General features: G+C 35.3%; 1 protein-coding gene across 5 annotated transcripts in view; it reads right to left on the reverse strand.

The window, feature by feature from the left end:
• Positions 1-9,097: 9,097 nt before the first annotated feature.
• The window catches only part of LOC106074747 (uncharacterized), a 32,577-nt gene continuing 16,682 nt past the window's right edge, over positions 9,098-24,992 (reverse strand). For 4 of the 5 annotated variants that reach the window (XM_056024191.1, XM_056024189.1, XM_056024193.1 and 1 more), the window contains exons 2-9: positions 20,472-20,712; positions 19,911-20,000; positions 19,230-19,363; positions 18,272-18,447; positions 16,420-16,555; positions 13,568-13,673; positions 12,200-12,418; positions 9,098-9,284 (exon numbers count right to left, since the gene is read on the reverse strand). In XM_056024191.1, the coding sequence (XP_055880166.1) occupies positions 9,225-9,284; positions 12,200-12,418; positions 13,568-13,673; positions 16,420-16,555; positions 18,272-18,447; positions 19,230-19,363; positions 19,911-20,000; positions 20,472-20,672 (1,122 nt within the window). In that variant the 5' untranslated portion in view covers positions 20,673-20,712 and the 3' untranslated portion in view covers positions 9,098-9,224. The remainder of the gene's footprint in view (positions 9,285-12,199; positions 12,419-13,567; positions 13,674-16,419; positions 16,556-18,271; positions 18,448-19,229; positions 19,364-19,910; positions 20,001-20,471; positions 20,713-24,992) is intronic. The other variant, XM_056024194.1, reaches the window with a different exon arrangement.

A 24,992-nucleotide genomic window follows, 5' to 3' on the forward strand; every position in this document is an offset into this window, starting at 1 on the left:
ATAAGATCTATGTAAGAAGTGAATAAGTGAAGAGGAAAATCAAAATTTATCTATTCTAGAGATTCTATTTTTATACAACTACGTGACCGAAATTAATTCTAGAATAGTTATCTAGATTATAGATCTAGATATTTATTATTTAATTTGACCCAATGGACCCCAAAGTAGAATCTAGATTTAATTTCTTATTATAGAGTCTTAAAATTATTGCACAGCGCGTACGCAAAATATTAAAAAGTAATTGTGACCTTTCACCCTCACCGGTGTCCACTTGGATTTAGATTTATATAAACTGATCTATAATAATGCATAGCAAGGGCATGAACTGTTGATAAATATATGAACTGGAGTTCTAATTTAACTTTATTCTAATTCTAGTCTATATTGATCTAGATTATAGACCTATAATAAAACATAAAATATAGATAGATCTATTATAGTCAATAGTATAGCTCTAGACTATAAGCACTTATAGAGTCTAGTTATACATTAGTTATCATTAGTAAGTCGTAAGTTATATCAGATGATATATTATATGTATAATTAAAGTATAATTTAGATCTACATCTAAATCTAGGAATCTAGATCTAGCTAGGCACTCCTAGGGCCCTAGGAGGGCCTACTATTACTAGATCTAGATCTATATATAATTAATATAAAATATATATTTAATTTTATAAATTTTCAATATGGTATTAGATCTATATCTAACTAGTATATGATTCACCTAAATTCTAGATTCTATATTAAAATGCCATATAATAGTAGAATTATAAGGCTTATACTACTTATAGACTATATATATATAGGATGATTATATAAAATATATATTAGATCTATATCTAGATCTAGACTAATCTAGAGAATAGACTTTACTATATTTACTATAGTATAGAGTGTATCATATTGTGTGCCAAAGTTAAGATTGTATACTCAGGTATGAGTATGAGTATATCAAACAAAATATCAATAAAAAAAAAGCATTAGGATTTATTAAAAGAAATTTCTATAAATCAAATAAGAACATAAAACTAAAATGTTATTTAACCTTGGTTAGGCCAATAATAGAATATGCATCCTCCGTTTGGGACCCCTCAACTCAAGAAAACATTAAGAAACTAGAACAGACACAAAATAGAGCAGTGCGATTCATAACAAACGAATATTCACATTTGACTAGAGTAACACCTTTAGTAAAATCACTAAATTTAGAAAGCCTTCAGGACAGAAGGCTCAAAAGTAAAGTAGCAATCATACATAAAACACTGAACCATAATCTTCAAATACAAAAACAAAATTTAATAAAATACTCTGAAAGACACAAAGATAAAGGCACATTCCTCGTCCCATATGCTAGGACAAATTTGTACAAATACTCCTTCTTCCCTAGTGCTATTAGAGCATGGAATGGGTTGCCTGAGCTAGCCAGGAAAACCAGTGACTTGGCAGAATTTAAGTCATTGGTTAATATGCATGACTAAATGCATGACGCGTAGGACGTAATCATCTTCTTTTTTGAAATAACGTAGTCTGTATTATATAAGATAAGATAAGATATTGACTTAATTGACATTATATGATGATGTGCCTGTGGTAGATCTGGAATCTAGATTTAGATAGAAATATAAAAAGACATATAATATATATATAAATTATAATAATAATATAGAATATAGAGTCTAGATCTATATTTCTATATTTATTCTCTTCTTCACTTCTAGACTTAGTAGAGTCTAGTAGACTTTACAGTCTACTAGATCTAGATCTACTAACTAGTCTAGTCTCTAGTAGGAGTAGTAGTAAATACTAAATAGAATAATTTCACTAGATAGATCTAGTTCTAGATTTCTAGATATTATTAATGATATTATGATACAGATATGCTGAGAACATTATTATGTACACAAATACACAATACTTAATTGTCTTTATCTACTAATAGTCATAGACTCATATAGACTATAGACTATACTGACTATATTAACTATAATAAGGCTAGTCTTTGAGTCCAAAGATTAGTGAGGAATGCTTTATTTCCAGTGTCTGCGCAGTTTCAGCTGTGACCTACATATTTTGCCACATCCAGGGCAAGCATAACCATTGTCCGCAGGTGGTCGATTTAGATTTTCTTTTCGTCGTCTGCGTTTGTCCTCGGCAGCAGATTTTCTTTTGGTCTCAAACATGTATCCCGCGGCCTTCATGAGTGACCTCCGGCTGTCTCGTTCTGAGGTCGCATGCAACCAGGTGCTTTCTTCTATGTCAGCCAAGAAAAGTTGATGCCTAAGCTGGTCTTTGAAGTGTTTCCTTGGGGCGCCTCTGTTACGTCGACCACCTTTTAGCTCACCAAAAAAGACTGCCTTTGGCATACGTTCGTCTCCCATACGGGATATGTGCCCTACCCAGCGTAACTGTCGGACCAAAAGAAGTCCCTCTATACTGTCCATACTGGCGTTCGCAAGGACATCACTGTTTGTAGTGCGGTCTTGCCACCGTATGTCCATGATGTAAAAACTGGCGCACAAATTGCTGAGGAAAAGAGAACAGGGCTGGCAGAAGAGAAGCTCCAGAGAAGAAAAGCAAGGCCAATGGCACTAGCTCCAGCTTTAATAACCTGCCCAGTGTGCAGCCGAACATTCAGGGCTCACATAGGTCTCACCAGCCACATGAGGTGGCACAAAACCCCAGTGCAAAGTCCTCAGCCCCTTGGATGTCCTTGCCTTTGATCCCACTTCTGACACCAATTGTAATAACTTAAGTGAGGCAACTCAACGAGGCACATATATCTTTATTTACACGACATCACAAGTTCATAAAACATCATCTTTCTTAGGAACAGTCTTTTCACTTCGGCTCTCAACTTGGGTGGAAATCGTTCTCCTCTCTAATGTTGACATCCTTTTAGGTCCAGTCTATCACAGTGCGCACCTTCTAGCACTAGTCTGGATGGCGGTGCGCATGGCGAGTTATAACAGTACTTTATAATTGTAAAGCTCTAAAAAAAAAAAATTTGATCCCATGGACATTCAAAAAATTTGAAGTCACTTAATTCCAAGCAATCTGAATACTTTGATGTACTTTATTATGAAAGTAAGAAGACTTAAGTTTCGAATGAATCTATGAGCGAGTTTAGGTACTGAAAAAGTTATTTTGCATTTTTTTTTGTTTTATCCACACATAAAAAATGTTAAGATTTAAAGAAAAACAATCAGGCACCTTAAAAGTTTTAAACACATTTTTCTGTTAGTCAATCAACTAGTACAAAATAACTAGTGTCTCATTTTACAAGGTAAAATTCACTGACTCTTGTGAAAGAAAATATGCTTAGGGATGATGAAGAGGACACTTCATGGCGAATTCAAAAGATGTCTAGTCAAAAAGGTTTATTTCACAATACCTGTGAAGTGGTGAATCCTGAACAGCAGCTGAACTCCATATTAATTAAATCTATTATTTCTAAATGTTGCATATTTAGAGTTCTTTAAGGGCTTGTCAAGAGCCATTTTTCAAAATTTATTATTTCATGCTCAGATACTTTTTACTATGTTTGCATCTTTATACACATTTGTGAGCAGCTTTTTCAGTTCTTAGTTAGGAATAAATTGATAATTTGAGCCAAATTATGACCAACTATCATCTAAAAACTTGTAGCTTCATGCATCTATCATATTAGTTTAATTTTCATATTAAAATGTCTTACATAATAAAAAAAAATTTTTTTTAGAAAGGCAAATTATTATGGATCACCCAAAATTATCCTATTAGTTTTTGCCCATCAAAGACTATAGATCTATTATTTTTCTAAAAATGTAATTTGGACTTCTTCACTTGCAACTTAGATTTACTTAGTGACACAATATTAGTCTTGGAAAAATGTAAAATTATGTCACACCATTTTTATGTAAATTATTATTATTATAGCTTTTATATAGCGCTACTTTCATGCTTATAGCGCTTTGGTCCAATCTCGTTTGTGGACCAGTGGGGGGGGAGGGGGTATCTAGGAGTTGGTTTTCCGTGCTGCCTTTAGGCGCTCAGTAAACGCAACTCTGTCCGAGTCAGGTGTCAAACCTCGAGCCCCCTTCTAGGTAGCCAAGACAAGCCAAGTTCAAGCGCACTTAGCCTCTCGACCATGCTTCCCAGATCATATAAATCTTTAATATGGGCCAACGTGTTGTATTTTTTTTTTTTTTTTCAAATTTAAAATTAGGTCACACTGTTTTTATGTAAATACTGCTAGATCATATAACTTTAATAGTAAGGTCCAACATGTTGTATTATATTTTTTAGGGTTTCTGATGTCCAAAAATTAAATGCCTTTCCCTAAACAAGACGAGAGACAAAAATGTTGGGACTCCAAAGATCGTTACTGGGATTGCTTGACAGAGAACAATGAGGATGCCACAAAATGTCTTAAGCAGCGTGAAGATTATGAAAAGAGCTGCATCAAACAATGGGTTAGTTAATCTCATTTTTTTTTTCAATGAGAAAGTTAAATTATTATGTAACTCTTATACAAGGCATTTATAGTGTTTCAGAAATTAAAGCATGCCTGCTCTTTTTGTTATATACAGGATTTTGTTTTTTTAATAGTAGCCTTTTTCTCTACAGAATGCAAATATTTTTTGTTACACTCATTTGTATAAATTTGTAGTTTAAACTTATAATTTAAACTTATTTTAAAATTATGAAAAGGATGCAAAAATAGAATTTTAAAAAGTTAATATTGAGTTACTTTGTTGACAATTTTTAAGGAATATTTAATTTAAATAGACTTACAATATCTCTTTATTACTAATTGTAAGTGAAGAAACAATGACTAAACTATGGCTATCAGGTATGCTGAGTTGAGCACCTTAGAAAATTTTTTCCCTTTAACTTTTGAGATATCTAATAATTAGTGTGAATGAAGGCTTTTTATTTTTATAGAACTAATTTCTTTATGCTGACTTCTTGTCAAACTGATCAAGTTTTATGTTGTGGTTCTTTTCAGTAACTAATATTACTTTTTGTTATGGGTTTAAAAAAAAAAAGCACCTTTTGTCATTATTTACAGGTAAAATATTTTGATAAAAGGCGAGATTTCTTGAAATACAAAGAAAAAGTGGAAAAATCAGGATTTGAACCTCAACCAGAAAGCAAGCAATCTTAGCAGAGTTGTGTACTATTTACTCCTAATTCTTGAGTGTTAATGTTTCTTTTATATATACAAATTTAAGTAAATCTGACATTATTTGTAAATTTTTAATCAATTTTAAAAAATTGACTAATGCCTTGACTTGTATGCTGTAAAAGAGATGACTAGGTTCAATGTGGTGTAGATTGAATGTAGATATGTGAGCTTTTGATCTGTGGGATAAAAACATGAATATGTGTCTTGCGCAAGAATTAATGAAAGAAAACATTTAACAGTGTGAGGAACTAAAAGAAACCAGCACCACAAATGGCTTTAGTAATATTCTATTCTTGTAATACTCTTCTCTATTTTAACCACCACAAGCTGTAATGTTTGGTATATTGGATGGTATGCTGAAACTGTTGTTCATTGTTTAGATATCTATAAGATGTTCACATTAGCCTTTTTAATTGGTGGAAAGCCTAAACTGTAAATCTCTTAAACATCTTGAGAATAGCTGGTTATCACAAAAAGGCCAAATGTTGTGTTAACAATAAATCTATTTAATACTAAACATCATGTTGTTGTTTTTTTTCTCTAAATTCGTATCATGAAACTTTTCAATAAAAAAGTTTACTAAAAACAAAAAGTAGACCCTATCATAAGTCAAAAAAAGAACATTTGTGATGAAGGTTCATGTTGCTTCAGGCTTTATAGCAAACTCATTTGAACAAGACTGATTAAAAAGAGAGAAAGAAAGATATGAAGGAAGTATCTCAAAAGATATGATGAGAGAGAGTATCCCAGTAGCAACAAGGATTTATCATGTGAGAACTACAGATGCATCCAGTAGGCAATATGATCCCAATGTTAGCAGTTACACTTGTTGGAGAAATGTTAACTACTCATTGTTTTCTGTTTCTTAAATAGATTTATATCTCATTTTTCGTATTTCAACAATTACCTTAAATACCTGTATGCATTTTTAAGTTTAACTAATCAAAGATGTTTGTCTCAAGACAAGAGTCATCCTCCAAGCTGTCAACATGCTGTTTTTTTTTGGCAGCTAATGTTTGTGTACCCTACTGTACAGTTTGTTAGGTTTACTCTTGTGAGCTATACCTTTAACTAGACCAAAGCATCAACATTTAATACCGGAATGTTCTATGTCTCGTTATGGGAGACTATTCAATCGTTTCGTGCACATTAAGGTCTGTGATTAATGACATTTAAGTTTGCCTCGGGTCAATTAATACATTCACCCCATCCATTCAAAAAAAAAAAAACAAACATTTACAGAATGTTAAATTACGTCTTCAGTTTTAGTCTAGTCTTTAGCCTAATGGTAGACAATGGCTAGGATCTACCACTATAACTTTAACTGGAATCTCTTTGTTACTAAAATGTATTTTCTTTTCAAAAGCTGTATCCATAATAAACCCTATTTCCAACATATGGCTCACACCTAACTTTACGATTTGGTAGGTCCAATAAATAATTATTTACAAGTAATGTCCCCTAGTTTTCCCATAATACACCCACTTGTCTTCAGAGAATGTTTCTCTTGTACCAAATGTTAACATTCATTTTTATTGATAAATAAAGAAAAACAAAACGCAAGATGACATGTTGATACTGGTATCTTGCTTATATTAGTAAACCAAAAAAAGGAGTCATAGCCACTGTTTTTTTTTTTTTTTCTGTTTCTTTCTATAGCTAGCTTTGTAAGACAACATTTTAATAACTAATACTATAGTTTTAAAATAAGTTTTAAGATATCATAGGAGATCAAAACTAGCGTTGTCTCAATGTGGGTGACACTTTTAGGCAACAGAACCAAAAAAAAATTCATTTGTTCCTATGTGTCCAGGTTTTTGAGATTTTTTGATTTGTTAACTCTAGGGCAAGTTCATTTTTATGTTTCTCCGCGCTCACAAGGAGAACAAATCAACAAGTTATTCAGTAGATAGGAATTCTTGAATTAAACAATAGATTGGATAGTTGGTTAGGGACATGTTGACGTTCAAAGTGTATAGTTTGAATGATGTACTTCCATCATCGATTGATTCATCAGGATCGGCTAGGCATTTCTATTTTTACTTTCTTATCGCTGGGCTCGTAGGTGCTGGATGGTGTCTCTGGGCTGGTCGTCTCTAGCTCGTAATGGGTTGCTCACACAAGTTACCGTCTGATGTGAAGGTTGGGAGGATATGCTCTGGACAGTGGGCGGTGAGCACTGGGCAATAGTCTGGACAGTGAGCAATGGGTAGTGGGCACTGGGCACATGATAAAGCCGTTGTTAGTGGGCACTAAGGAGATGCCTTATCGCTAACCGAAGGAGGATCTTCGTGGGCTCTATGATGTCTGACGTTGTCCGCTTAGACCATAGTGATGCTGGAGATGTAGCAGTAATCGATGCTGGAATTAAATCTAGTAGAGGCAGACAGTGCAGATCTAGTAATGGTACAAAGCTTATTTTATCAACTCACTCTGTCTGTCTGCATGGCAAAAAGTTTATACACGTTATTTCTCCCATAACCAATATCCCAGTAGGTCGACTTCCACAGGACATCCTGTATGGCGATCTAATAGAAGGCAGGAGAGCCGCTGGTCGTCCACTTTTACGTTATACGGATGTATGCAAACGCGACATGAAGCTCTTCAAAATCGACACTGGCAGCTGGGAAGAGGTGGCACTGGATAGATCCACATGGAGAGAGAGCACGAAGGAAGTGTCACGGATTGCAGATGTCATACACAACAGAAGCAAAAAGAAGGGTGAAAATGCAACGGCGCCTGGTGATTATAGGCTATATATACCCAACCTGCGATCGCAGCTGTGTATCAAGGATTGGCCTCTTTAGTCACACAAGAAGTTGCAAAAAATTAAGGGATAAGAACGTCTCTCGAGACGTAAAATGCCACAGAACCAATATCGGATTAAGCTGAAATTTTGCACACTTATTTCTTTTACTTGACAACACAAGAATCAAATTTAAAAAAAACAACAATTATTTAATTAACTATTGGTAATTAATTATTTCGTTTGGTATATCGAACAAGGGAAAGAAATCGTACTTGACAGGTGTGGTGGTATAAGCTGAATTAGTTATTTTCCTTGAGGATTTTTGAACCCTGAGTGAACTTTTTTTATGCATTTAAAAAACGATAATGTAAGCTAGATACCCCCTTCTTCCCTCCTCCTTTCACAGCTGGTTCAGACAAAAGATACGGTCATAGCGCACTGAGAAAGCTAAAAGCTAAATTTTAAAAAATCTAATCGCACAGAATTATCATGTTAAGGTTAATCATGCATATAATGACTGATCCAAACTAATTGATAAATTATACTTACTATAGGTCTAATCATTGTTGTTGTTTTTGTAAGTACTTTGTATGTTTTTCTTGTTTTTTTTTAAAGAGATGTTCTTGTTTAAAATGAAAGATAAAAGTATAAGCAATCAGGGAACATTTGGAATGAAAATCATACTTTTCAGTCTTTGGCCAGTGATTTATGACTAGCGGGCCTTGGTTTGATCAGTGTCGCTCGATGTAGCTCTACCAAATTAGACCTACCATAAAAATAGCTAATCAGACATAATAACTTGTGGCACACCCACTTTCTCAAACATGTATATCACTTTAGTGTCAACTATATATCATATAGGCCTACAATGAAAATACAAATTATAACACATTCATCTGAAAAATATATTTTAAACTACAGTATTAATTAAAACATGGCATAGCACGGTTACCTAAGTAACTCTCCGTGTATAAAAGTTGTTTGTTTTCAACGTTTGACTAAAAATAATTGAGAACTTGCAATCACTGTAACCAAAGTGAATATGTTTATAGAGCTTCCGTTTTTGTTTTTTTTTAAATAGATATTTAACACAATAGAAAAAAAAAGTAGGCCTATGTCTCATGCATGAAAATAAAAGTAAGAAAGTTTTATACTACAGGTTTTTTTTTTTTTTCTCATTTAATAGTTAAAACAGCTTACAATCACATATTTCTTGTAGTGACTATATTATCAATGTTGTTTTGATAGGTACGTCATATCATTCCACAGGCCATTTTTTGTTTGGCAGTAGGTTGCTATAGTTTGTCAGTACCACACAACTGTGGGAGCGTCAGCGTTCGGTGTGGGGACAGATGTAGTTTGTCTCTGAAATCAACATCAAAGACTATTTAAGAAATAAAGTGAAGCTTACACAAGACATCACAAGAAAAACATTTAAAAAAACGCTTATTTAGGTGTAATTTCACCAATTAGTTTGGATCAGTCATGTAATTAAATTTGTAATAGATCTAGACCAGTAATGCCCAACCTAATTCGACCAGCGGGCCATTTTAATTTCCGACACTCGTGTCATGGGCCACATGACCAAAAAGGTAAAAAAAAAAATGAACTAAACAAAATGAAATTGACTTTAAACTTATTTTATGAGAAACCCATGGATGTAGTACTTAGATTAATGAATGGGATATTGGAATGTTGTTTTTTTCAGGCGTCGGAAAATGAGTTCATTTCTCTACTTCAAATGTGAGCAACATTTTAGCAAGTTTTACCATCGACTCATTTTATTGTCTCTTTTTGTTAAATATTCCCACCAATGCCGTCATATTCGTTTTATTATGCTGTTCATATGTGTTTGTGTTTTTGTGTTTAAACAGCCACACGTTCTTTATAAAACAAATATGTTGGCTTATTATCATGTTCCACAAAATAGTAAAGATCCGTTCAATTTTCCTGGTACATTTTCCATTAAAGTGTTCAATGTTGTGGTACCAATGCATTAGAAAAAAATGAGGGCCCTAACGTAGGTAAAGCTTAATTTTTCAACCTTTTTTTAAGGGATTTTTCTAAACTTTGAATTGACGTTTCGGCGGGCCGGATAGAGCCACTTCGTGGGTTGAATCTGGCCCGCGGGCCGTACTTTGGGCATCACTGATCTAGACTAACAATAATAAATCTGTGTGATTAGAAATATTTTTACCAATCGTTTTTGTTTAGCGCAATGTTATGCTAGTAGCTTTCTCAATTCGCTATGATCCTATCACTTGTCTGGACCAGATGGGAATAGGACGAAGGGGGGTAACTGTGTAAATGTTACCGCGATCACTGCATAAAAAAAACGAGAAAAAAACTAAATAATAGCTCATACTAATTTTAATTGTCTCAATTAGGTTGGAGAAAGAAGGTAGTACCTAGTTAAAGGTTACCGTGATTGAGTTTTAAATATATCTTTTTGTTTTTCAAGGTTTTGTTAATCGAATTCAACCTCGAGGGCACAAGTCTCCTAAAACCAATACACTAACCACTGCTATCTATTGTTAGTTTCAAACTTTTAAGCGTCAGAGTATAGTATTATAACTCGTGCCGCCATATCTGCAAAGTACGATTTTTCCCTTGTTTGATACCAAGCAAAATAATCACTTACTAGTAGATAATTAACTAATTAGTTTTTTTAAATTGATCATTGTTTTTTTTTACAAGAAATAATTGTGCAAAATTTCAACTTGATTTGAAATTGGGTGTAGGAGAATCAATGTGTACAAACATTTGACCAGACAGTTGATATAAGCTTTGTACAACAGTAGCATAACTATGATGATCTCCAAGTCAAGAATGTGTTCGACAAACGTGGTCAGTAATTACCAAACAGTAAAACTATTAACAAGCATAGATCTATTTCCCTCAGCGACATTTGCAGTAGTTCACTATTCGCCCAAACACTACGTGTGGAAAACCATGCACAATTTCTTTAGAAGGTATGCTTTCCAATTGGTGACAAAGAAGGGTGGAACTAGCTTTTCACGAAGACGGGATGAGATCCAATTGGTGACAAAGAATGGGGGACCTAGCTTTTCATGAAGGAGATTATTGAACAAAACTGTCTTCTTTCTTCTATTTATGAGAGAGAGAGAGAGAGAGGATTACGAAGGAATGGACTCTTAATTTCATCGCAGTAAACAAAATGGTCAAATCCGGACTGTTTCACTTATTAATCCAATACCCATCGAATGGAAACGAAATGTACTGTCTAATTCAATGGAAGGTGTGTTTCTCCAAACAAGATCATCTGGAAAATCATTTAATGTATCAAGGCTGCGGGCAAAAACCAAGGTTAGGAAGATACTTATCAGGGAACTCCTGCATGCTGATGATGCAGCAATTGTGGCTGATTCTGATATCCAGCTTCAGTCCCTGGTGGATCTTTAAAATAAGGTGGCAAAATAAAATAACCAATGAGGAAGTGCTACAAAGAGCAGGGTGCCAGGACATCCGATCTGTTATCAGCAGCCGACGACTTGGCTGGCTTGGCCACGTTCGTAGAATGCCAGTAGGTCGACTTCCACAAGACATTTTGTATGGCAATCTAATAGAAGGCAGGAAAGCCGCTGGTCGCCCACTTTTACGGTATACAGATGTAAGCAAACGCGACATGAAGCTCTTCAAAATCGACACTAGCAGCTGAGAAAAAGTTGCACTGGATAGATCCACATGGAGAGAGAGCATAAAGGAAGGGTCTCGGATTGCAGATGCCATACACAACAGAAGCAGAAAGAAGGCTGAAAATACAACGGCGCCTGGTCACACAAGAAGTTGCAAAGGGAAAAGATTGTCTCTCGAGACGTAAAATGCCACAGATCGAATGGTGGACACCAGAGGCGGATTTAATATTGCGTGGGCCCTGGGCAAGTATCATATCAGGGTCATTAATATTTATACGATGGGCAGACGGTGACGAAAGATTCTCTCTATGGCGGGGCCCCATTAAGGCGCGGGGCCTGGTGGTTGCCCCACTCACCACCCACTAATGCACCTCTGGTGGAGTGCCCCGATCAGGGGAACGTTTCTTCCTTTTACCGGACTTCTGATAACTACACTATCAGGCTGATATCGGAGACCAAACTACTCATCCTTTCGATTTTATTTGAAATTGTTGAAAACACTATTAATTAGAATTCTCAAATTAAACAGGTTTGTTGTTTTTTTTTAACAAAAAACTCACAGGTCGGCTACACCACATGAAACTATATTTACACTCAGTCAAACATATGATAAGAAAATCTCACTCGTAGAGATCGTTGGAACATAGTCTGATTCTGTAGGTCATCCTCCGTTGGACGAAGAGCCAAGCCACTTTGGCTCCGATGTGATGTGGAAGGCGCTATCGACATGTGCCTCGATAAACGAGACAGTCGTCTGGTAAGGCCCGAGAGTTTTATAAAACTTCGAGATCGACTTTCCGCGTGCAAATCTTCAGCAATTTCATTAGCAGATGATACTTCAATCTGTTCAATGCGAGAGAAAAACAAAACAAGGATTCATTGTCCAAACTATTAGGCAGACGTCTGGTGTCGATTTACTTTTGAGTAAATATTGGCTTAGCTTACTTTTGCAACTTTATTTTCGGCAGGCAGATCCCGACTCAATAATGATTTACCTTTCCTCAAAATCTTATTCATTATATGATGTTAAGTATCAACTTATCAACGTCTATGATGTTAAGTATCAACTTATCAACGTCTATGATGTTAAGTATAAACTTATCAACGTCTATGATGTTAAGTATCAACTTATCAACGTCTATGATGTTAAGTATCAACTTATCAACGTCTTTGTTTTGTTGATTGCAAATATTTACGAATGTGTTGAGAAACTCGCTATAAAAACTTTCACCTCAACTAAAATGTATTAGTAACCAAGTAGGCTTAAATACTATCGAGAATTGCGGGAAAGGTTTTGTAAATGGGGAATCTATTTAAATCTGAAAATATTTAAAACTAGACTTTAAGTTTCTAGGTTTTAATTTAAAAGCATCTTAGTTGAAATGTTGAGCTACTTTTATTTTTAAACGTAAAAACATTGAAAACCCGATACTGATCCATAGATTAGATCTACAATATTGACTATCACAAGTCCATGTTACTAGTTGGAAAGGGGTGGGTGGGGAGAGAAAGAAGGGAGTATCTAGGTAATCGCTTTTTAAATGTATTTATAGCCTAAAAAAATGTAAGCGACAGAGTCTAGAGGGCTAAGGCCAACCCTAACCCTAACCCTTAAGCCAATACGAAACCACTGTGCCAGGGAGCTGGTCAAGTTTTTTTTTTTTTTTGGGGGGGTCTTATAGTTATTTACACAATTTTCTTTCTATAAACAATAAAGGTAACTAATTCAATGTATACCAACTTATATCTGTCAACTAAAATTAATTTCCGTTGTTCAAGATAGCAAAGATAATAATTAAAATTACCAATAGCTAATTAACTAATTGGTTATTTTTTTTTTTAAATTGACTCTTGTGTTGGTATGTACAAGAAATAATTATGAAACATTTCAGCTTGGTCCGAGATTGGGTGTGGGAGAAATAACGCGTACAATTTTTTTACCAGTCAGACAGACAGAGAGAGTGGATAGAAGCTTAGTAAAAATATAAATACTTTTAAAAATAGGTTGACAACGACGATGGTGGCGATGTATATGTAAACATGGGTCTCAGCCAGAATGGCGTTCACAGCTGAGGAAACCATAGACTCGGTGGACAGCCTGCATAAAATACACAGATCTACATACTGCATAAAATACACAGATCTACATATTGATTAGTAAAACTAATAAAACCAATGTATAGATATTGCCACATTGTGAAAGATTGGGGCACAAAGTCAATTTGTACACAGTGCCATTATGAAGGGTTAGTTACCGTGTCATGCCTGGGAGACATACAAACTAAGGAAATTAAATTGGAGCCCGATGATTTAAAGAGCGTAAAGTATTTCCCCTGGTTACGCAGACCCAGCTGTGACCTATATATCTTGTCACATTCAACGTAGACTTAGCCTTTGGCTGTCATAGTAGTCGTCTTAACGTCGCTAGCTTTTTCTTTTTAAACTTATAAGCCTATTCTTTCTACGTCTGATGTAAGCCAATCTGGCACTGTCTCAGAGTTTTCTAACTTTTTATTTATACAGGAGCCAATTGTTGCCAGATGGCATCCTTTTTAACTTTCCGAAAAACAAAATTAAATCAAAGAATGAACAAATATACTTATTTTTGAATATTTAACAAATGCGTTGCGTATAGGGCTATGTATTATCTAAATTCTAAATCATCCCATGCAGTTGAAAAATTAAATAAGAGTAAAGTATTTACATGTATAGACTAATAAAGAACTATTTGCAGTATGGAACTACCATTTAGTCCAGCATCTTTAAAAAACAAACAAACTCTGAAGCTAACAAAAGATTCATAAACACTTATCAGCCTCAGATATGAGCAATCAACACAACGTTGCAAAAGCGGAAATCAATTTCTTTTGAAAAGAGGTACAAAAATGTTTGTTTGTAAAATGTTTTACATGTCTTCAGAGCTGAAGATAATTTTCCTTCCTAGTTCAAACCTCCCGCAGGACGACGGGGGATGGAAGCAGGCAGGGTTTGAACCCGGGAGCATCGATAAATCCGAAAAGACGGTCTATCGCGCAAACCGCACGACCATGTTTAAGAAATCAGACAGAAAGATTATGACATCGTAGCAGACCTAGCCAAAGCCTCCTGTACCAACGGCGGACATGTTTCCAACTTGATACCATCTTGAAAACAGTTGAAGCGCATGCCACACGATTTAGAATGATGTCATCGGGTCAAAAGCTCGTGACTTGCCCGTCCATTAACCAGAATTAAGTGCCTAAAAATACCCAGAACACTGGACAAGAGAAAGACAATAAAGAGTTCATTTAAAGATGCATTACGACGCTACAAAAAGAATTAGATGAATTACAGAAATGGGAATCAAGTTGGAGCATGTCTTTCCACCCAGAAAAATGTCAGTTATTAGGAGTAAAAAAAAACAAACTAAAACAAATTTATTCCCTTATCTTATTCATGGTACACCAGTAACAAGGACTAAAAAATGCAAAAAAGCTAGGTGTTAAAATAAATGAAAAACATGCCATATTGATGAAACTATAAAAAAAATCAAACAAAGCATTAGGGTTTATTAAAAGAAATTTCTATAAATCAAATAAGAACATAAAACTAAAATGTTATTTAACCTTGGTTAGGCAAATAATAGAATATGCATTTTCTGTTTGGGATCCTTCAACTCAAGAAAACATTAAGAAACTGGAAAAGACACAAAATAGAGCATTGGGATTCATAACAAACGAATATTCACATTTGACTAGAGTAACATCTTTAATAAAATCACTAAATTTAGTAAGCCTTCAGGAAAAAAGACTCAAAAGTAAAGTTGCAACACTGAACCATAATCTTCAAATACCATATGTTAGGAAAAATTAGTACAAATGCTCCATCTTCCCTAGTGCTATCACAGCATGGAATGGGTTGCCTGAGCCAGCCAGGAAAACCAATGACTTGGTAAAATGTATAACTATAAGTATAACTAACTGACCTAGGAAAACGCGTAGGACGTAGTCATCTTCATTTTTGAAGTAACGTCTGTATCTTATCTTATATGATACAGACGTTACTTCAAAAAGAAAATGATTACGTCCTAAGCGTCATGCATTTAGACCATCAATGACAAAATATTTTAATTTTTTAAGCAAACTTTGGCGGTGAACTTTGTCAAAAGCCTTGGAAAAATCTAGTAAGATAGCATCTATTTGCTCAGTAACATCTAAACCTTTTGAAAAATCATCAATTAGTCCTATTAGTTGTGTTTCACATGATCTATATACCTGTATTATAAGATGCATTATCTGTCCTTTGTTAGGCACCTAGTTTATATTATTAGTTAGTTAAAGACGCACCATAGAAGACGTATATTGAACGGGACAAGTGACGCTTGGGATATTTTGGGTTAGAGACTGGAAAATCAGTTAGCGATAGGATTCTCTTGGGTAAAGACGTGTTTATTTGACAGAGACTTTGACTGTGGCCTTTTATTGGATTAAACTTATTATCCATTGTTCATCAGTGTTGATCACATCTTTTCACTTGTTAAAATAGATGTGTGTTATCTTTGTGCTGTTGTTTAACTACATGGAATACACCCGAACAAGAAACCCAAACGCTTGCTGAGTAATTGATTGAAATCTAACAAACATTTACAGTTGACTTCAGTGCAGAACTAAACATACATCACACCTTTCTATCAGACTTAATTCAATGTTAATTTCTGTGCACGTTGAAACTTGTAAGCATAAAGAAAGCACCAAAAGAAAGAATGTCAAGAGAGTTCAGATTTAATTTAATATCCATAGTAATAATATGATTTGTTCTCTCAATTTACAAAATAATAACTGACAATTGAAATTGACGTAACATACCTAATGACGTAGAATGTCACTCCACCAAGAAAACTAATCAGCAGGGCAATAAGCGTCCATATGGTATCTTTGGTGGGATACACTTTATGGACAGGTACCATAAGATAAAGTGCAGCCAGAATGGCCACTTTCTCGACTGTAGACAGATTCAGAAAATACAATTAGTAATATAAAATATATGCATTAGGTCAAACCACATATATGTGTGTATAAATATATGTTTGTTTGTAAAATGTTTTACTTATTTCGGATGTTACTTAAGAGTTGAAGATAATTACTTCCTAGTCCAAACCTCCAGCAGGACGACGGGGGATGGGAGATGGCAGGGTTTGAACCCGGGATTATCGATAAGTCCGAACGACAGTCCAGCGCGCAAACCGCACGACCAGGCAGCCATCCATATAATATTTACTTACATCGTTGAAATGTGTAAAACATGGCTAACAAATAAGAACCTAGTTTTAAACCTTTCTCAAGATTTAGATTAAATATAACAACTATTTATTTCTAGAATTCGTTGCTATGCTCTGCATTCGGTCTTTTTCCCTTTGAAGCGTTCGTGACGTCAGACCACTGACGAAGCGACACGCTATTGGTCTTAACTGTTCACAGGTTGCGACGTCGCAGGTCAGTGTTCAGGTCTTTTATGACAAATGGTCTCGGTTCGACTCGCGACTTATAACCACGAATGTAATGCACAGCTCAGTAGGCCTACATCAAACAAAGATACTTAGTAATAATTTAATTTTGATTTAAAAGCATATAAGCTGCTTACGCATTATAATCTACATGCAATAAATCTTGTACAAGAAAAACATAATTTTAAAAAAAAAAGACCTCCTTTAAACAACATATAGAGCGATTTTTTTATTCTCTTAATAACTAACGAATGTTAGATTATAAAAAATGGAACATTATTTACCCCGCCCAATTTGCACCCCCCCCCCCCCCCCCCCCCAGAAAGAATCCTGGTTAAGTGAATGTATAGATCTACTAGACTTCCCATTCCAATGCTAGGCCTTTAGATCTAGAAGTAGAAGACGAGGCGCAAAATATTCTTGATCATTCATTTATTAAAATCTTGAAAGAATGCGGAAATACCAGAAGATAATGTCTCGTTCTCTGGCCAAATTCAAATGTATTTCTTTTTTTTTTTTTTTCTTTGACAAATTAGAACGGTCAAACTAGAATGGCCGACGAGCTAGTACTTCCGTCCTCTGCGATATACAACAGCTGTTAAATTTCTAGGAAAATCGTTAGAAAGGTTTTTGAGAAACTTGTTCACCAACCCAGATTTTAGGTTCTGGGTTTTTTAAGTTTTCTCTAGGTTACGAATTGAATGGAGGAATTGTAATATATCTAATTATATCTCTATCTATCTATCTATCTATCTATCTATCTATCTATCTATCTATCTATCTATCTATCTATCTATCTATCTGTCTGTCTGTCTGTCTGTCTCTCTGTCTGTCTGCCTGCCTGTCTGTCTGTCAGTCAGTCAGTCAGTCAGTCAGTCTGTCTGCCTGTCTGTCTGTCTGTCTGTCTGTCTATCTATCTATCTATCTATCTATCTATCTATCTATCTATCTATATATATATATATATATATATATATATATATATATATATATATATATCTGTCTGTCTGTCTGTCTGTCTGTCTCTCTGTCTATCTATCTATCTATCTATCTATCTATCTATCTATCTATCTATCTATCTATCTATCTATCTATCTATATAATTACTGAACAGAAAAGGTTGTGAAAAGCACAGTTTAAAATATACAGAATGTTGATAAAAAAAAATCATTGAGCTGCAATCGATTTAGAGCCGGCTTTTATGTGAGACTTACGTATAATAATGTAGTCGTGGTGCCTGGAGACCAAACAGTGCCTCGGGTCGTGCGAATAAAAAAAGTACCACACAACAAAGTAGCTGACCATGAGGAGGGAAGGGAGACCAATGACTGCTAGAAACTGACACATGAGATGACTCTTTTGTTGGACTTTAAATACCCTCTCGGTCAATCTATAAGTGAAAAAAGAAAATTCTACTCTGAAATGTCAGTCACCAGTTAAGATCAATTAACAAGCTAAATAAATATAAATAACAAGGTTGTAAAGAAAGTTTGTGTGGAAACACAAACTCAAAATCGGCCCCCGAAGTGGTCCACCCAGGAAGGTAAAAAGGCTGGTATTTATATTTCCAGAAAGAACATCAGAATTAAATTATATCAAAGACAAATGAAAGAGAAGAATAGAGTTCATAAGTGATTTCAAAAATTTAATTTTTCATTTTTAGAAAAGAAAAAAGTAGCCGTTGCATCAGAACTTTGAGTGGACTAAAATATTATGATGTCGGATTTTCACTATTTTTTCTAGTTTACCAGATCTAAACGGGATGGACGGACAGACGGACAGACATTTCACACAAAACTAATAGCGTCTTTTCCCTTTTCGGTGGCCTCTATAAACGTATATTAAGTGAAGGGGAATATTGTTCAATCGCTGCCATATCTCTCAGTATCAGTATTGCAAGATTTATTTATATCCCCTATAGCTCAGTACATTGCTAGTGTAAAACTAAATAAATTAGTTAGAACTAATTGATTAACTAATTGGTTATTTTTTAAAATTGATTCACGTGTTGTCATTGACAATGAATAATCGTTCAAAATTTCAAGGGAGTTTATTCCAAGAGTCTTAAGAAATTTAGCCCTGATTTTAGTAGTTCACGAGTCTTAAGATATATTTCCCCATTTTTAGTTGTTGTACAGCTAAATTCACCTTTCAAACCCCTGTACAACTTACCTGTGAAGCTCTAACAGCAGTGACATATAAAATAGACAGAAGCCAAGGTGAAACAGTCCAAGCTGAAGAAAGCAGACATTTGTTAAAGTCCTAATAGACACTGTCCTCGTTTGAAATTGTTGCCACACATAAATCTATCCAATACAATACGAAAAGGGAAAAAAAATGAACTAATTGGAACATTAAGTAACGGGGTGTTACGTTCAAGTAAAAAAAAACAACATTTATAGCCTTCCCATGATTCAATAGAAAGACAAGTAAGGCCTATTAGAAAGGAACATTTACAAGCGGCGACCGTACAGCTTTATTGCTGAGTATTTACTTCTCATGTATCTGCCTACACTGCCATTCACATTCTTCTTCTTCCTCATTCTCAAAGTTTATGTTGGAGCTTTCAGATGTCTAGACCAATACATGAGATGAACTGTTGGAGCTTTCAGATGACTAGACCAATACATGAGATGAACTGTTGGAGCTTTCAGATGACTAGACCAATACATGAGATGAACTGCGCAGTGGTTTCCAAATCAGGGAGCTCTCCATATAGTTTTCTTTACATTGAGGTGTTTTGGAGTCTGTGTCTTTTTCGGTCCTCTTGGTAAAGAACCATTCAAATTATATTACCCTAATTAAGGGAAAAGTTATAAAGTTAACCGGACTACAAAACTAATTTAAACTCACTGGAAGTACGTGACACGACATTAGAATACCTCCACAACACAAACTGTATATAACAGGTCTGTCAGATAACGTTCTCGGTGACTTTGTTATCTGTTAGAAATATTTAAAAATATGTTTATTTACCAAAACCAAAACTTTAACAATATTTTAGGAAATATATTTCAATGTAAAACACAGCACAACAGTGTTATAACACTAGATAGAACATGGCCATTCACAATATATAACCAGAATCTTAAAAATGACCATCTCTGCAGCGGTTAACAGACGATGAATTTATCGTCATAAGATATCATATAGTAGATAGTGAACAAATGGAGTTCTGAATATATTGAGTGCAAAAGTATATTTTTTATTTAATGCAGTATTTCTTATTCTACTTAAATACATAAATGAATAAATAATTAATTGGCTAATGTTAAACGTTAAGCATAAATCGAAACAAAACATAAATAGCTAAACATTCTAGATTTTTATAATATGTATCTTCTAGAGCATTAATTTTTTTAATCCATAAAAAAATAATTGGGTGGGGGGAGGGATAGAGAAAAGGCATATTACGCTTAGTGGTCGGATCAAAGTCTTAATCAGCAGAATCAAACAGAGCACCACGCCAAGGAAGACTTCGAGAAGTGTCACAACGTGTAAGAATATTGACAAGGAAGACACAGGTCTACTTGTTATCGCCTCTGTGGCGTCTCTAGCTGTATAAGCAGCTAGTGGTACGTTAGATGCAGTGGAGTCTCCCAGAGCGTCGGACATCTGGAATCTAGGAGTTGTGATAGAGTCAATAGTGTCGTAACTGGGAAATAAGAAATAAGATAAAAAAGTTATAAATATCAACTCAGTCACTGTACAGAGAGAGAGAGAGAGAGAGATTGAGAGAGAGAGAGAGAGAGAGAGAGTTAATGCCTTCAATAAATATCAATATTTTTTCAAATGATAAACTCAACTCAAACGTGTGTTTTTAATTGTCTAACTCTAAACCAAAAAGACGTTCTAATTTCAAGTTCTATGAAATTTTAAAATAAAAGGGACTTAACTTTATTTACGTGTTAATAATATTTAAGCATGAGTAAAAAGCGGACTTACTCCCCTTTTCGCAATTGTAAAATAAACCTTATAAAGTTTGCATTTATTAAGAGAAAGAAATAAAATTAAGTGGACCGTTTCATCATTCTCCTGAAACCGTTACTGGTGCTTTTTTTTTGTTAACAGATAGTAAGGATTGTCGACATTCAATGAGATTACTTGTTAGAAAAGTTACATCAACAGGCCTGGAGGAGAGGGGCATAAATAATTACAACAATAAAAATTAAAGTTCCCCTTTCAGACCTCACGATCTATAGGGAAGATGACGGGAAGTTCACCTGTTTCTGTGGCCCACAGTTAACAGTCGTGTGACAATGTGTTGATAGTAAGGATATCTAGCAGAGTTTCTTGTGGGAAAGAGAGAAGATGTTGAGAGTAGGTAAGCATCGAACCCTTCGCTTCTTACATAGCGCTTTTAAAAACTGTACAAGACGACACTTTAAAAGTTGTCATATTTTTTTAAATACGTCCATAATTTAAAATTAGACGGAATTCCGTGTTTTTTTTTTAATTTCAAAAGAAAATGTAACAATGAACAAACAAGGCTAGGAGATTTGAATGCATTCTTTTACTTACTTTCTTAGATATTTCTTTAAATCTAAAATATTTTTTCTTTGCAAATGAGTTTATAAAATACTTTTTAAAGAAAATCAATTCTTATTTTGCAATTACAATGATGCATGTCAAATATTGAGTTCAAGAATCATAATATTAAGTGTTTTTTTTTCCGGAATTAATCTGTGCGTTGGTGCGTGTGTGCCCCCCCCCCCTCACCCCAACACCCCTTTATTTGTCAATGAACACGTCACTTTCAATCTGTACTTTTGAAAACAATTGTGTTCAAGTGTGTTAAACTAATAACAAACTCCTATACCACAGATAAACACAGTCTTCTATCAGACCTTGTAAACAGTGGAATCACTTGATTTGGTACGCCTATTTATTTTGGTACGACTACTTACTTTGCAATGGCTACTTACTTTGGAATGGCTACTTACTTTGCAATGGCTACTTACTTTGGAATGGCTACTTACTTTGCAATGGCTACTTACTTTGGAATGGCTACTTACTTTGCAATGGCTACTTACTTTGGAATGGCTACTTACTTTGCAATGGCTACTTACTTTGGAATGGCTACTTACTTTGCAATGGCTACTTACTTTGGAATGGCTACTTACTTTGGAATGGCTACTTACTTTGGAATGGCTACTTACTTTGGAATGACTACTTTCTCTATTTATTTTGGTACGACTACATACTTTGGTACACCTACTTACTTTGGAATGGCTACTTACTTTGGTACGCCAACTTACTTTGGAATGGCTACTTATTTTGGTACACCTACTTACTTTGGAATGGCTACTTACTTTGGAATGGCTACTTATTTTGGTACGTCTACATACGTTTTGGTAGACCTACTTACTTAGGAATGGCTACTTATTTTGGTACACCTACTTACTTTGGAATGGCTACTTATTTTGGTACACCTACTTACTTTGGAATGGCTACTTATTTTGGTACACCTACTTACTTTGGAATGGCTACCTTCTTTGGTACGCAAACTTACTTTGGAATGGCTACTTACTTTGGTACACCTACTTACTTTGGAATGGCTACTTACTTTGGTACGACTACATACTTTGGTACACCTACTTACTTTGGAATGGCTACTTACTTTGGAATGGCTACTTATTTTGGTACGTCTACTTACGTTTTGGTACACCTACTTACTTTGGAATGGCTACTTATTTTGGTACAACTACTTACTTTGGAATGGCTACTTATTTTGGTACACCTACTTACTTTGGAATGGCTACTTACTTTGGTACGCAAACTTACTTTGGAATGGCTACTTACTTTGGTACACCTACTTACTTTGGAATGGCTACTTACTTTGGTATGCCTACTTACTTTGGAATGGCTACTTACTTTGGAATGGCTACTTACTTAGGAATGGCTACTTTCTCTATTTATTTTGGTACGACTACATACTTTGGTACACCTACTTACTTGGGAATGGCTACTTACTTTGTTACGCCAACTTACTTTGGAATGGCTACTTATTTTGGTACACCTACTTACTTTGGAATGGCTACTTACTTTGGAATGGCTACTTACTTTGGTACGCCAACTTACTTTGGAATGGCTACTTACTTTGGTATGCCTACTTAATTTACTAGTTTCTTTGATATGACTACTTTATTTAGGTACGTCTGCTTACCTTGCATGTCATGTCAGGTCACTTTGACCTCTAAATCTAATGTTTTTGCAATTCTTGAATAAAGGTTAGAGAAAAAAATATATATCTTTATTGATGTAGCTGCTGCTTTTAGCGTATAGTTTTGTTTTCAAAAACTAAGAAAATAAATTGCATGCACAAACGTATTAACTTTTTTCTAAACATAATTTAATAAGTTTGTTACAAGATACAAATCTTATACAACAGGACAAAGAATCATATCAGTTATAGTGTGTGTGTGTGTGTTTCTCTGGTGATGGTGGGAAGTGGTTATCGATTGGTTGTGAATGATGTAAGATAAGTGGTATGGTTGTCATTGGTCTTAGGACAGTTGACTCCAGAACTTGAGACTGACAAGACTTTATATCGCAGTGAGAAAGATTTTGTACGAAATATCATTTTATATTATAACTAAAGTCTACTACATTGAATTCATTTCATCTCAAGTTGAATTTTTTAATATTGAAATAAAAGTTCTATTTAATTTTGTTCACAAATTTAAGCTATACAATTTATTAGTTTCATAAGTAAAGGTAAAATACTCAAACAGCGGTTAAGTTATCTGCCAGCTAGGTGCTACAAGTCAACGACGGTCCACAACACATATACCACACAATATATTTTTACTAATACTCCACAATGAGCCACCAACAAGAGTGTGTGTGTGTGTGTGTGCTTGTGTGTGTGTGTGATAGACCAATACTCTATTATCTTGTTCGTTGTTACTTCTGCTTATATTTACATAAAATGTGAAGGCTGCTGACCTTAAGTCCTATTCTCAACAGCGGATGTTTTCCTTACTACGGCGATATCTGTACCAGCACGTACGCCGGACTGCTGCTGGCACAGCTCGCCAGGACCTGAGGCGTAGGCCTAATGGTTATATGGGCATCCGGGCAAACGCCTGGTGGGCCGGTATCAAAACGGGCCGTAGGGGTCGCCGAATGGGCCACTTTGAACGACAATAAGTACTGTAAATGTGATTGGCATAAAAGAACTTTACAGACTTTACTATATATATGGCTCCTTTTGTCTCGAAAGGCAATGGATGCGCCCAAATGAGTCACTGGTTTTGGCTTAATCTTGAGACGGGGCAGAATCTGGTGTGGCTAATCAAGCCAATTCTAGAACGGCAGACTTTGCCACAATTCGTACATGTGTATGCCTCTGATTTAGGGCTAGCAGACAGGGCAGCTTTCTTTTTATCCCTCTTGATTAAAGCCGCTTCAATTCTTTTGTTCTCAGCAAGGGTTGTCCCAGCACGTACAGTCTGTCTCCATGCACTCCGGACTTTGGCTATGTTTTCCCACATACTTTCGCTGATGCCTGAGGCTCTCATGTCTCGCTTGCAGACATCTCTATATGTTAGTCTTGGGCGGCCCTTGGGTCTGACTCCTTCCACAAGCTCAGCATATAAGATATCTTTCGGGATTCTGCCATCTGGCATGCGGGTGACATGTCCGAGCCAACGTAATCTTCTTTGTGTCAGGAGAGCATACATGCTGTTCATATTGGCCAATCTTAAAACTTCCTGATTGGAGACATGGTCCCTCCAAGAGATGCCCATTATGCGTCTCAGGCAGCGCAAGTGGAAACTATTCAATCTGTGCTCTTGGTACATGTATGTTGACCAGCTCTCACTGCCATAAAGGAGAGTGCTCACAACACAGGCGTTGTAGACTAGGATTTTGGTCGCTGTGGTCAATTTACCATTTTCCCAGACGCGCTTGGAGAGTTTTGCCAATGCTGTG

Source organism: Biomphalaria glabrata, chromosome 3 (assembly GCF_947242115.1).
Source record: "Biomphalaria glabrata chromosome 3, xgBioGlab47.1, whole genome shotgun sequence".
NCBI classification, from domain to species: domain Eukaryota; kingdom Metazoa; phylum Mollusca; class Gastropoda; family Planorbidae; genus Biomphalaria; species Biomphalaria glabrata.